Source organism: Enhydra lutris, unplaced genomic scaffold (genome assembly GCF_002288905.1).
Source record: "Enhydra lutris kenyoni isolate GAN:26980312 unplaced genomic scaffold, ASM228890v2 scaffoldscaffold12, whole genome shotgun sequence".
Classification (NCBI taxonomy): Eukaryota; Metazoa; Chordata; class Mammalia; order Carnivora; family Mustelidae; genus Enhydra; species Enhydra lutris.
In genome coordinates, this window is record NW_019154096.1 from 48,304,669 (window position 1) to 48,318,432 (window position 13,764).

General features: G+C 50.4%; 1 protein-coding gene across 1 annotated transcript in view; it reads right to left on the reverse strand.

Moving 5' to 3' along the window:
• The window catches only part of LOC111145157 (sorbin and SH3 domain containing 1), a 163,774-nt gene that overhangs the window by 96,097 nt on the left and 53,913 nt on the right, over window positions 1–13,764 (reverse strand). The window contains exons 5-6 of the mRNA XM_022499852.1: window positions 11,821–11,949; window positions 1,914–2,026 (exon numbers count right to left, since the gene is read on the reverse strand). Coding sequence (XP_022355560.1) covers window positions 1,914–2,026; window positions 11,821–11,949 — 242 coding nt within the window. The remainder of the gene's footprint in view (window positions 1–1,913; window positions 2,027–11,820; window positions 11,950–13,764) is intronic.

Genomic DNA, 13,764 nt, shown 5'->3' on the forward strand with positions numbered 1-13,764 from the left:
AAATAAAAAAAAAAAAAAAAAAAAAAAACGAAAAAACAGTAAAAAAAATTTTTTTTTGGATAGTGACAGACAAAAAAATACACTATCTGTAGTGGTGCCATTGCACATCCAACTCTTGATTTCAGCTCAGATTGTGATCTCAGGGTCGTGAGATCAAGCCCTGCACGGGGCTCCATGCTCAGTGGGGAGTCTGCTTGGGATTCTCTCATTCTCCCTCTGCCCCTCCCCCCACTCTCTCTCTCAAATAAATTAAAAAAAAAAAAAAAGAAAAAGAAAATACACTATCTATAGGTGATACTACAGGAGGTTTGCCCTTATGATAAGGCTCACCCTTACCAACTCCTTAAGGGCAATGGTTAACATCCTGATCTGAACACAATGAATGCTCAATAAAGCTACAGTAAATAAATGTATTTAAGAGGAATTTTTATTTACTTCATATGCTTTTAAAATTATCTCTTTAGAAGAGCTGTCTAAGAAGCTAAAAGGAACCAGCGAACAAGGCTTTGGGCTAAGTCACTGATTGAGAAGGAGGACGTGCTTCCAAATCTGCCTTGAATAATTAGCACCATTTCCTAACCCGGGTAGGAGCCAACTGTATCCATTCCTGAGACTGCAGAGACAGGAGCCCGTCTGCCACGGACAGCACACTTATACACCATGGCAGGTCTCGGAAATGGAACAACTATGACAAGTCATTTACTGGATAGCTGTGTCCCATGAAGGCCTCAGGAGGCCAGGCATGCTGGCAGCTCTGGCCTGGCACGCACAGGGCTATGCCAAGGGGAGACAAGCATGGCAGGGGTGGAAGGCTTAGTGGGGCTGCTCAGAGACACCTCAAGGCCTAGAAAGACAGGGTCTGCAGAGAGGAAGACGTCACCTCTGACTCAGTTAACATTTCAGGAGTGGGTGCAATTCTCAGCCCTCAGGAACAGGGGCCAGAGGATCACTGAGAAGCGGGGTGGCAACCAGGCTGGCATTTGGAATCCACAGGCTCCTTGTAAGGCCTGGGAGCACCTTCGCAGGAGACAGGCCCAGGGGAGAGTGGTCCCCACAAGGAACATGGTCCTGCCGCATTTGTTTGAGCAGCACAGCTTGCTTTAAAACAAAGTACTGCTCCGTTCCATGGAGCATGTTGATATGAGACCATAAACAAACCACAAATCTTTCTGAATTCGGAAAGATTGTGTAACAATCCTATGTAAAAAAAAAAAAAACAAAACAAACCCCAAAACACTCTTCACATATCGCCTGAATTAAAACAGGGTCTATTCTATCATCGAAATGGCAGAGTAGCCACAGGGAGAGGAAGGAAGAAAGACCAGGGAAACAGCTTAGGGAAAGATTTGAGTAAAATTATCCCTCCTCCAAGCTGTCCAACCTCAGGGGGTTTTCCTCTGCAGGCTCGCGTGAGGTGGAGGAGGCTGGGGCTTCTGTCTGCCCGCTTGGGGCTGCTGGTGGGGCTGGCCGCAACTACCTGACCATCATCCGAAAGGCTCGAGTTGCTGGAACTCTTACAGGAAATTAATGGAATAAACCCAAGAGTGCACTCTTCTCTTGACTATCCTATTCCAGAGTTTTTAACACACAGGCTCAGACCTTCTCTCCCTTACTCAGGGCTGAACAGAGTCCCTCTTTCAGAACATCTCCATGTGCCTTTCAGACCTAGAAAACACTGGGCTTACATCCCCTGTCCCCTGGTATAGAGAGACCATCTTCATCCTATGCGTCTGCGACCCTTGACCCTCCACTTTTCACTCACTCCGGTCCTCACAGAGCTTTTCCAGAGCTGGCCAAAAGTGCGACTCAGAACCCAGCCCATCCCTTAGCCGGGCAAACTGGAAGTCCCAAGTGTAGACTCAAGAACAGGTGCCACTCACCCGTCCCAACCCCCTCCTTGGGCACATGCCTACCTGGGGCTTGTCGGAAGGAAGGTTGGGATGCACACTTCTGTAGCCCTTGGCGGCAAGTGAGGAGGGCTGGGCGTTTCCATTGGCATCCGCATTGGAAGAAAGCCTCCACTCATCTGAGAGATGGGGGGGAAAAAGAAAGAAACCCCTCACTCAGAGGAACACTCCCTGCTCCCCTCTAACCAAAGTCCCAGGCCGAAGATGGAGCAGAAAGAATGCGAGAGAAGTCCTACCTGCTGAGGGAGTCTCTGAGTCCAGAACTACGTGTGGTGCAGAAAGGAGGAAAACAAAGAGAAAAGGGGGCAAACAGAAACGGTTACACTTGCAGGAAACAAGCATGTACCGCAGAGAGAGAGGAAACTCCAGCACCCCGTTGCCAGACACAAAATGCCCTCAGTCACGACGGCCTAATTACCATAGGAACCCACTCTAACCCATGATGTGCTCACAGGCGCTGACCTTTGAGAACACAAGGCTCACATTCACAGTAATGAAGAAACAATTGTTCCTTGACATTCTTATTTTACGGACAAAAAGGCAACAGAACTCTCTCCTGCCTGGTCGCTAGTAACTCCCATTCCCCTTCTCCAGTCCTGCTGTGGGCTCGGAATGACCTCTCCTCATTAGCAGGCCGCGCTCCTGGACACGGGCGAGGAAGATAAGCAGTTTTTCGGTGGCGACTGGCGCTGGGCTAGGGGGGACAGCATGATTTAAGCCCAGAGGTATTCGCTGTGATAAGGACTTTTTTTTTTCCCTCCCTGTCTGCTTTTCTTCTTTCCACTTAAATGAGCCACATAAACAATTTAAAATCGAATCACCCTGAGTTTTCATCATGCTACAAGGCACCCTTGTCTCCCTGTAGCCAGCTACCACCCCGCCCTCCCAGCCAAGCCAGGCACATCTGAGAGCCCCCTCATACCAAGAGGCAGCAAAGCAGGGGTTACCAGCTTGGCCGGGAAAGCAGCTGGACCTCAGCTCAAATTCTGGATGCACTGCCAATGGGCTCTGTGACCCTGAGCAAATTCCAAGCTTATTTTCCCATCTGAAAAGTGGGGCTAATGTTACCCCGGCTTCCTGAGTGTTGCTCTAAGGATTAATGACAGAATGCATGAGAAATGCTTAGCATGGGGCCTGCCAGAGCTCAGTGTTTGCTATCATCTTCTGCATCATCTCATGTCTATGCTCTCTCCTCCACCTAGCCCAGAGGTCAGCACACTCTTTCCGCAAAAGGCCAGACAGGGAGTATTTTCGGCACCGTGGGCCATGTGGTCTCCGTCGCAACTATTCAACCCTGCTGTCCTAGCACAAAAGCAGCCACAGATCATAGGTACATGAATGAGTGTGGCCGTGTTCCAAAGAATTTTTATTTATGGGCCCTGAATTCTGAATTTCATATAATTAACATAGGCATCTAATACCATTCCTCTTGTGATTTTCCTTTTATCCATTTTTTCCCAAGAACCATTCTTAGTTCATAGGCTGTACAAAGATAGGCATGGGCCGGGTTTAGCCCACAGGCCGGTTTGCCAACTCCTGAACTAGCCCATCCCTTAACTTCCTTCTTTGTGCCCTACCTACTCTTACCTTCCAAGAGAGACGGACACAGCCGCTCTCACAGCCCCAGCCCCATCTCCATGGGGCTCCCTCAAGAGGTGGGCTTTCCAGGTGTCAAGCTGAGATCGATCAATGTCACGGACCATCAACCTAAGTGCCAGACGCTGTTAGTCACTTTTGTACCTATTTCATATTTGATTTCGTCACCCAACAGGTCTGCGGGGGAGATGATCCTTCTACCTCATGGATGAAGAAACAGAGGACAAGGGACTTGCCCAAAATCACACAGCCAGGAAACACAAAGTAATCAGTCTGGGTCTCCGGAATCCAGGGAGGCATCTGCCCACCACTGTCAGCCACCAACCCCACCATCAGCCACCAACATTCCAGGGAAGTGCTGGGAGCCAAAAGGTGGAGGAACAGGAGGCAAGGGCAGAGGTCAAGGTTTCAGGTGATCTGTATCCCAGCACACCAGTCTGGCTTCATCAGAATCAGCGGAGTGCCCACTAGAACGGATTGTCCCGCCGCTGCCGGCGTTCCCCACTCCGTAGATGGGAGGTAAAGCCTGGGACTTGACATTTCTAACACGTTTCCCCGGTGATGCTAAGGCTGCCAGTCCATAGTCCACACTTTGAAAACCATGATAAAAGGAATACCCAAAGAACATCTGGGGTGCCTAGGTGGCTCAGTCATTAAGCGTCTGCCTTTGGCTCAGATCATGATCCCAGGGACCGGGGATCAAGCCCTGCATTCGGCTCCCTGCTTGGGGGGAAGCCTGCTTCTCCCTATCCTGCTCCCCCTCTCGCTGTCTCTCTCTGTCAAATAAATAAATAAAATCTTTAAAAAAAAAAAAAAACCACCATCTTTTTTCTAGAGAACTGTTTTCTGTTAACTTTTAACTACTCAAGTATCCATTGTTGCTTCCTTTCCCCTCTAAAACAGTTTTTACAGCACGTTTCGGTTGTGTTCCCCTTCAGCAGGCTGCTTGCTGCTCACATTTCTGCCACCCCCGTCCGCACAATCCACAGGTTGTCTCCTCTTTCCGATCACACAGCTGGGGACTCTACAGGACTTGAGTTCCATGCACATTACTGCAATGTACTGGCTCCTGCGACTGGAGGCAGGCTGCCAACCACTGTGCATTTCCTTTTTCTCATCTATGAAGTAAGATCTTTACTCCATGGACACCTCACAGGCTTGCTGAAGATCCAGAGATCAGGCATGTGGAGGATCCTAAAAATGACCATTTTTAACACTCACTGTTATAGCATCCATCCAGGTTCCTGGCCCAGGGATTGCCCTCCACATGGCAGGCCCTCAACCACTAGGTGACACAATGTGACCGTGGTCCCCACCCCCTGTATCCATCGACTTTTGCTCTGTCTTCCTTTCTAAGTTCTCTCTTGTCCACCCCTGTCAAGTCATCCCATCCAATGTGTTAGATCGACACACATACTGAACCTCAATGGTTTGGAGCAAGGGGTTACCCCGTGAAGGACGCGGGCGTTCTACATGGATGTGGCGGCACATTGTTTCGCGTGCTCTTTAGTTTTTGGTTGGTTTGCGTCTATTCTGGTGGCGCCGAGAAACAGATGTCTGTCCCTCCACAGCACTGGTCGTGAAGGGACTGCCATTCTGGCATCAGACGGCCCAGTCCAAGTCCTTGCTAACTGCACATCCCGCAGCGAAGGACAGCTTTGCCTAGGAAAGGGGGGCTTGTCTGCTTCTTTTGAGTCATGAGGACCAAATAGGAATCTGTGGCGTGAAGCAAGTGCTTTAGTCAACCTGGACTCCAAAGCATAAGGAAGAAAAGATTCCCCACACAGAGAAATAAGTCAGAGCTGTTGACAGCGGCTATTCGATAAATAGCTTTGAGAACATAATATCCTTGGGATCAACCCTCTTTTTCGTCTTATTCCAAGTCATTAAAACTGTTCCCCTCTCCCTGCCCCAGAAAAGGCAGTTCCCAGGACCTCTCTGGGCATTCCTCTCTTCCTTACCAAAGGAGGCCTGAATTCCCAACATCATCATCCTGTTACCTCGTCTTCTGAACTTTCGAGGTGGGCAGTGGCTCACAGCCATTTGGACCTGAGTGCAGCAGGTGAGGCCTGATGTACATAATTATCAATTATTAACTCTTGGTTGAGGAGGCTGTCAAAAATGCTTCTTTCACAAAGCGTTACCTCACCGCTCCTGGAAGGGGAGGAAGGCCTAGGAAAGTTGGATTCTAGATAGGTTTTGCAGCCCTGAAGAGACTCCGTCTTTCCAGGACAAGTATAATTTCTTTTATCTTTTCCTCTATCTCTTCTTTACACATAACCTTTTGTGGCCTGTGGCCACAGTCTCCTGATATGTTCTTTTATCTCATTCTGTGCTAATTTCATTTTGGTCAACTTTAAAGTTGTGCTGCTGATCAGTTCTTCTTGGGATCTCAGGACAACTGGGTCAGATTCCACATGGTCCAGCAGAGTATCCAAGAATTAGAGGATGTGTTCAAAGTGGGCCTAATAGTGTTCCAAATCTCATTTGTGTTTATTTCTTTTATTCTAGTTGTGTGATAAAGAACAACCTTACCCCAAAAGAGGTCTGACTTTGCTTTCTGACTTCTGGTAGTTAATCTCTAAACCATTGGAATGTCATCCCAATGCGGTCTTTGTGCCAGATCAATAACGTGACTTTGGGGGGGGGGGCGCTCTGAGCCATCAAAATCTCAGCCTCCTAATGGACTGGAGAGTGAGGATCAGCTATGGGAGCAATGGATAAAAATTCTGGACACAACAGCTCAGGAGAACTTCCTGGTTGACAATACTTGGAACATACTGTCATACCTCAGTGCTGGGAACTAATGCATCCTGACTCCCTAGAGAGGTCAATAAAAGGCCCATGCTTGGTTCTTCCTTAGAGCCCATGTTGGGCTTCTTCTCTTGGCTGATACTAATCTGTATCCTCTCCCTGTAATAAACCACAACCATGAGTACAACCATGAGTATAATAGCTTTCAATGAGTTCTTGGAGTCCTAGCAAATCATGAAACCCAAGGGTAGTTTTGAGAATCCCTTCACCTAGTATTTGGTGTCAGAAGTGAGGGTGTTCCTTATCTGAGGGGAGCATCTGCATCCTAGAGATCGATTGGGAAGCCCGGGCTTCGGGTGAAGGCACTAACCTCTGCCTCTGCCTCTAGACTTCCAGCCTCCTACCTCCAAGTCCTGGGCCCAAGCTGTGGCTGTCAGCCCAGCCGTCCCTCCCACAGACCACAACCCAAGTCCTTCTGTCTTGCCCATTTCTCCTGCCTAATGGGGTTTTGGGGAATTTGGGAGTTTTCCATAAGCTGACCCTTTTACTAACAGAGCCCTTAAGAGACTCTTGATAGAAACCAAAGACCTTCCTTCAGCTCCGAGTAGGTTTTTCCCTTGATTCCAACCCAAAAGATTATGTACGTTTCTAGTTTGGCCAAATTTGTGGATGGCTTCCCACCCTTTCCCATCTACATTCTTAGTCCTATGTTAGCTTTATGTCTCAGAAATGGTGAAATGTACATCAGTCCAATAAAATATGAAATAAGAAACAAAAAAAGGGAAGTGAGGGTATCCTCAGGGCTCCTGGGTGGCTCAGTTGGTTAAGCATGTGACTCTTGATTTCAGCTCAGGTCATGATCTCAGGGCTGTGAGACTGGGCCCCATGTTGGGCTCCATGTTCAGCAAGGAGTCTGCTTGGGATTCTCTCTCATCCTCTCCCTCTGCCCTTCCTTCCCTCATAAATTTAAAAAAAAAATCTTTAAAAACAAAAGTGAGGGTGTTCTCTTATGGAAACTTTTCCTTCCGACTTCTTACTTTGGCAGTCATTCTTGCACAGGCATTCATAAGGAGGATTCTGAGTTATTGGGGGTAAAGAGAGTCTTTAACTGGTCCCATGTCAATTTTCTCATGATAACTTTTTGCTACTGCCATTTCTAGAGTGCAAACCTGAGAGTCAAACCAGAGAAAACGTGCTGGTACAGTTCCAAAGCTAACAATGTGGTAAGGACCAGGCAGGAAGGACTGAAGCAAACTGCACAGAATTAACACAAATGGAAGGGGTGAACTGGATTTTGGCTTGTGGGTCAGAACACAGGGATTGATGGTCTTTGGGCTATACTAGACAGGAAGCTCCACGTCATACCCAGCAATGCACTGGGCTCCCTGTCTCTTCTAGAGTAACTAACACCTGACCTGGGGACATGTTACCCTGAGCCAAAAGAGCCAATACCCACACCTGGCCAGGCAAATGATATCAAGAAGCAGGGATAAGGTAATGGGAGTCAGCACTAAGATTACTGCAGTTCTTTCCAGATGCTTCTGATCCAAAAATGAAGGTCCACATTCAGAGTTTAGGAGGTTGGTCAGGAAGCCGTGGCTGGTGATCCAGTGTTAAGCTACCACTTGAGGGCCGGAGTCTGGAGGGTGGGTTTAAACTGGGCAAGTCCAAGGGCTCGTCCACAGGCTCGATCTCACTCCACCTCAGAAAGGACCTCCATCCTCCCAGTGTTCATCTGGATGCACGTGGTTCCCAAATCCACACCCCGAACTCTGAATTTCCAAGTGTCTGTTAAAAACTTCCTCCTAGAAGTCCTGCCCTTGCCTCGAAACTCAGTGTGGCAAATAATGGAATTCAACATCCCTTTCTCTCCCTTCATAAACCACTGTCTCCATGAACACCACAGCCACTCTCCCGGTCACACAGGGGAGGCAGCAGGGAGTCCCACCTCTCCATGCTCCTCACACATACCACACGGGGTCCTGCCACTTCGCTCTTCGAAACGCACATCCACCCTGGCCCCCATTCCTCATTCCCACTGCATTCACGGCCTCTAGCTAAAATTATGGGAAGGCTTTCCCAGGCCTCCGGACGTGCACAACTGCCATAGGAGCTGCCATCAAAGAAAACCTGCAGTGTGCCCGGCTGGGTGCTGAATCTTGGCGTGAAGGAGCTCACTGGACTCCAGCACCTCTACTGAGGTCCTTCCATGTCACAGATGAGGAAACTGACGCTCGCGGAGGTTGAACGAGTCGCCCACATCACAAAGATGGTAAGTGGCGAAGCTGAGCCTTGACAGAGGGCTGTGTCACTACGAAACTAGACCATGTCTCACAGGACGAGGGAGGTGAAGCAAGGACAAGGAACAGGAGATGCGTCTGAAATGGGGGTGTCAATGGGTCACGTAAGCAAAGAAGGTGCTGGGCAGTAATACAAGCCTGGAGCTTCCAGTCTGGGCAACTGCTCAGCAACCTGCGGGCCTGCAGGGAGGGAAGGTGGTGGTAAAGCCAGGGAGCGAGGCATTGAGGAGGCAGACGGAGCAGCTCAGGGACAGACGCTGGCCCCAGTGATAAGGGAGAGAGTGGACGCTACCTGACATCAGCTGTCTGGGAGGGCACTAAGAGGAGGAAGCATGGAGGAGACACCTGTTGCCTCATATTTGGGCTGTGTCTGGGCTGGACCTGGCTGCCTGTCGAGGCGCAGGGACTCCCAGGCTCTGGGACAAAACTGGAGACTGGGGCCGGGGAGGGGGGGCAGGGTGAGGAAGCAAGTTGCCATCCAGAGGCTCAGGTTCACGGAGCTGAGAGGGATGAGAAGAGGGCTGGGAACCACACGGACACAGACAGTCAGGCGCCAGCAGGACACTGGCCAGTGAGCAGTACTGTAAGAGGACAGGATCTCCAGCTGGAAGGTCCCATCTCTAGAGCCCCATCCTTCTTCAAGTTAACAGCAGCGTTAACTCATTTCAGCCTCTTTGGTACTCTTCCCTCTACCCAAACCCAGCTTGTGCCTTTCACCCAAACTGCCCTGGGATGTAATCTTGAATCTGTCCTTGGTGAATGGGATTCTGTTTGTGTCAGGTTAATTCCCCAAAGTTCCCAAGGTCCCAGAGCATGTTGGAAGTCAATACAATCTTGCCCAGGCCCTTCATACTTTACCTCGGAAAGCACGACAGAGGACTAGCAGCCCACGCCTGACTCTTACAGTAAACAGACTTCTGTCTTCATCTGAAGCACCCAGAATTATGCTGCTTTTCCTTCCCTTCTCCCTGTTTCTCACCACAGTTCCCACGGACTACTCAGTGCCCTGCACACAGATGATGCTAAATGAATGTTTGCGACTTGGGAGTCAATGATCTCCACTTACCAGGAGGAAAATAATCTAAGATCGATTTACTGTAGAGGTATGTATGACCGACAGCTCTCCCTTAATTCTTCAGTGTATTCGCATTTTAACACAAGATATTCCTTCACCCAAATTAGCTGTCAGAATTTATAAGATCTAGAATTATTCGGAGGATAGAGAGCTTCCTAAAAGTGCTCAAATCACCGTAAGGTCCTGTAAATCCAAGCCCACAGGAGACCAGTCAGCGCTGTGTGTTAATGCCACCCAACAACCAGGAGGGGGAGCTCCAGGACCCTCTCCTCCCACTCACCCTGCTAATTCCCCCAGCGGTAGGGCCCTGCACTTGATTAAGGTCATTTTATTGAGCCACGGGCTGTAGGTACGGTCTTTTTCTTTCAATTATCCCTGAGGATTCTCTCTTCCCCAAACATCCTTGGGAGCTGGATCTTCCCAGGTAGGCCAGGAGAGGCTGGATGAAGCTAGCCTTAGGAAGAAATGCGTTATGCTTTCACTCCTCGGCCTCACCTTTCCAGGAGGCTAAAGTGGCAGACTGCAGGGGGGCAAAGGCCGGTATAGGTTGAGGGACGTAGGGCCAAGAAGCGACTTTCAGCCTATAGTGCTGGAGGCCACTTATGCCTTCCCTGAGACCAGGGAGAAAGCAGCTCTCCACAAGGCACGACATTACCAGAATGAGTCTCGTGCTCAAACCCTAGCCTGGCTTTGTCCTCAGGCATCTGCCTTGGCGCTAGTTCTAGGCGGCTGGGACAGGAAGTCAGTTTCCAAGATGCCTGGCCACTGACTGGCCCCTTCCTTCAGATTTCCATCTCATCACAAGGTGGGGGGGGGTGCTCCCCACTGCACCCAGGAGTCTGCGTGCCTCACCTCATTTTATCTTCAGTCCCAAGGAAGTGGTCTTCACCCTCACTCCTTTTCTTCCTCCATTTCCTTTAACCCACTGAGCCACCCAGGCGCCCTCTCCATTTCCTTTAGGATGGAAAGAAAAGTCCCCTTCCCTCCAGCAATAGCTCTCAGATGTGATCCCTGGACCTGCAGCATCTCAGCATGACTGGGAATTTGTCAGAAATACAAACCCTCAGACTCTACTTCAGACCTGTCAGTGGGAATAACCATAAATCCTAAAGCCCCAGCCTGGGGCCCAGCATCCTGGCCTTTCACTCCAGGTGATTCTGATGCAGCTCAGGTGTGAGAACCAGCACCCTGTGGAGTGGATTGGGGGGTGAGGGGGCCGGGGCTGCCCCACCCTCAGCTAGCTGTCCCTGGGAAACTTCAGTGTTTCTTAACTCCCAGAACACTTGGGGAGCTCTGGAAAACCCTCTCTAGAGCGGTCACAGTAATCACAGTCATAACCTACTAATAGCGGTTGACCTCTGATGGCTCAGTCCATGCCACTACGCAGGTGCAACACCTTCACACACTCCACGCTCACAGTAATGCTATGAGACGGGTGCAACTATCAAGCCCTTTCTCGAGAGGACACCACTAGGGCCGGGACAGAGAATGTCCTGTCCACAGCTGCACGGCCACAGATACGAACACAGATCTATCGGGTTCCGAAGTCCCAGGTCTCAACGCCACTCTCTAGACACCCCGAATGGTGGAGCCGGATGGGAGATGGGCTGCAGATGGGCTTCTTCTTTGGGCTCCCGGTGCTCCCAGGGTGCAGTGGCCTTGGAAAGGCTCTTCTGATCCTGCTGCTTCAGCTGCCAGGCGGCCTCCCCAGGCCTGAGCCCTGCCCCCCTCCTCTTTCTGGGAGCCAGGTCAGTCAGGCACCTGCATTTCCCAAGCTCCCCTGGTTCCTCCCTGCCTCCACCGCCCCAGCCCTGCTTGGCCACTTACAGCCATCTCGGATGGTCTCTGAGAAACCTAACCTTTAGCCCATCTCACCACTCCCTTCCCACACAGCCTCTGCCCTCAAGAATGTGGTCTGCAGGGCCACCGGGCTGTGATGAGGTTTCTCCTCATCTCCCTGGTCACAGGCTAACCAAGTGGGGCCCACTGCCTCGCCCCTGCCTGAAACAAGTGAGCACGTGTTAGCTCAGGGCACAGCCCAGATGGAACAAGCTGCTGGCTGCTCTAGGGACCTGTGCGAGACTCGGAGACAGCTGGTGAATGCACGCCCTCCCGAGCAGGAGCACAAGGGCCTCTCTCCCTCCCAAAGGGACTCTGAGCCCCTCCCCTAGGCACCGGGGTCACACACCTGGCTTGCTCTCATGCTGCGGGGTTTCCTGAGGGCTTGTGGGGCCGCTGCTCGGGATTTCCCTGTAGGAAGACGAGGCCCGGAGAGTCACCGCTCCCTTCCCCGTGCAGATTTTTGTAGGATCCATGTCTGAAAAGGAAAGATGCAAAAGAGAAGCCTGAATCCGTGGCTCTTGCAGGATTAAAGCAACAGTCAGTTAGCAACTCATAACAGCCAAGGAATGAGATGAACCTGCTTACAGCCACGCCAAGTCTTATGGTCAATGTGATGGTCAATGAGAATTAATTTATGGGTGGAGGAGAGACACGACTCCCATTTCCGGAGGTTTACCACGCATCATGAGGTTCAGGGAGAATGGAGGCAACAGTGAGTTCTGTGTGAGTTATAATTATCAGCTGAAAACATTTCAAAATGAAAGCAGGTTAATTCCTTTCATTAGACGAGGCTTAGGTTGGTGAGTAGACTTCTGACCAATGAGTAGGGAACAATTCAAGAAAGAGTTGATGAGAGATTTCTCCAGCTTCCAGACCATCCTTCTTATGAAAGAGCAAGCTGGAAACATCAGTTGTTCGGGGGAAGAATCAAGTTGTTCTGAGGAAGAATCATCCTCCCTGCAGTTCTCCAGTGGAAAAAGGAAAAGAAAATCTTCTAACCATAAGGCAAGACCCTTAAAATGAAGACAGGATATGCCGCCTGGAGCGAAAGATCACGGGCGAGAGCCTCACACTCCAAACTTAACGAAGAAAATTCACACCAAAGAAAATGACAAGAAGCACCCAATCCTTCAGTGAACAGTGTTCACTGTGCCCCCCACTGAGTCTTCTCTGGGCCCTGATCTTTCCTACAGTTCACAATGGCCTAAGAGCACCCTCAGGGGCATCTTTCCGAATTCCATTGAGAAGGACTTCAAAACAGGATTCCAAAGATCTGGACGCTCATCCTCTAGAAATATCAGGGATGAGGAGTCAAGAAACTGACATAAATCACACAGTTCTAGAAGGCACAGGTTTCCTTCCATTCAGCTCAGCTGAACTGAATGCCACAGTACAGTTTTTCAAATTGCTCAGAGCACAGCCTGGATCTCTGACCTAAAATTGTCAAGACTGGGATTATGGGGTAAGACTTCAGGCGGGCGATGGGCAAGATGGAGGTGCATGTCCCCTCCTCCCCATTCCCACACCAGGACAGCGAGAGGTACGGCCTCCTCTCTCCTCCTTTCCAGTCCAGCAGCCTCTCCAGCAACTTGCACGGAACGACCACTGGTGTTACAGAGGAGAACACATCTGCCCCATCAGCACCTCTTCCCATCGAATGCAAAGCACTGGGAAAATGGATTCTTGGTCCTTTCAGAAGGGAGGAGCTGCAAAATGACAGATCCAGCCTGTCCCAGGCTCCTGGAGGCCCAGCCAGATCATCCCAAGGCCAGAGCGTGCCACTGGGGCAAAGTACCGCTGGGGCCTGACTTGTGCCATTCCACACAGAAGGAAGCCGTGTGTCCAAGCCGGGACCCGACCAGCACCCTTGGTTGGAGAGCAATGGCAGGAAGGGGCTGCAGGTGAACTCGGGGGCTGGGGAGCACAGTGGAGCATCTAGGATTGGCATCTAAAGCACCTGCTTCAAGTTCAGCCCAACTCACAGGCTCCCTGTGTAGGCACATTAATTCTCGGGAGACTGAAGTTTTAAATAAAGTACTGGGAGCTGAAAGCCCCCAGGGAGAGCCAGGTACCATGTGCACCTCCACGTATCACATACCCCATGTACCAGAGCCCCGTGCCTCTGGACTGACCCTTCTCCTAAAGAGAGGACAGGCAAGGCATCTGCCAGTACTTCTCCAGACTCACTAGCTCCCAGGAGAAACACACACACACACACACACGCGCGCGCGTGAGCGCGTGCACAATAAGAAAGGAAACCAGCTAAGGACATGAGAGGGAAGAGCCCCTA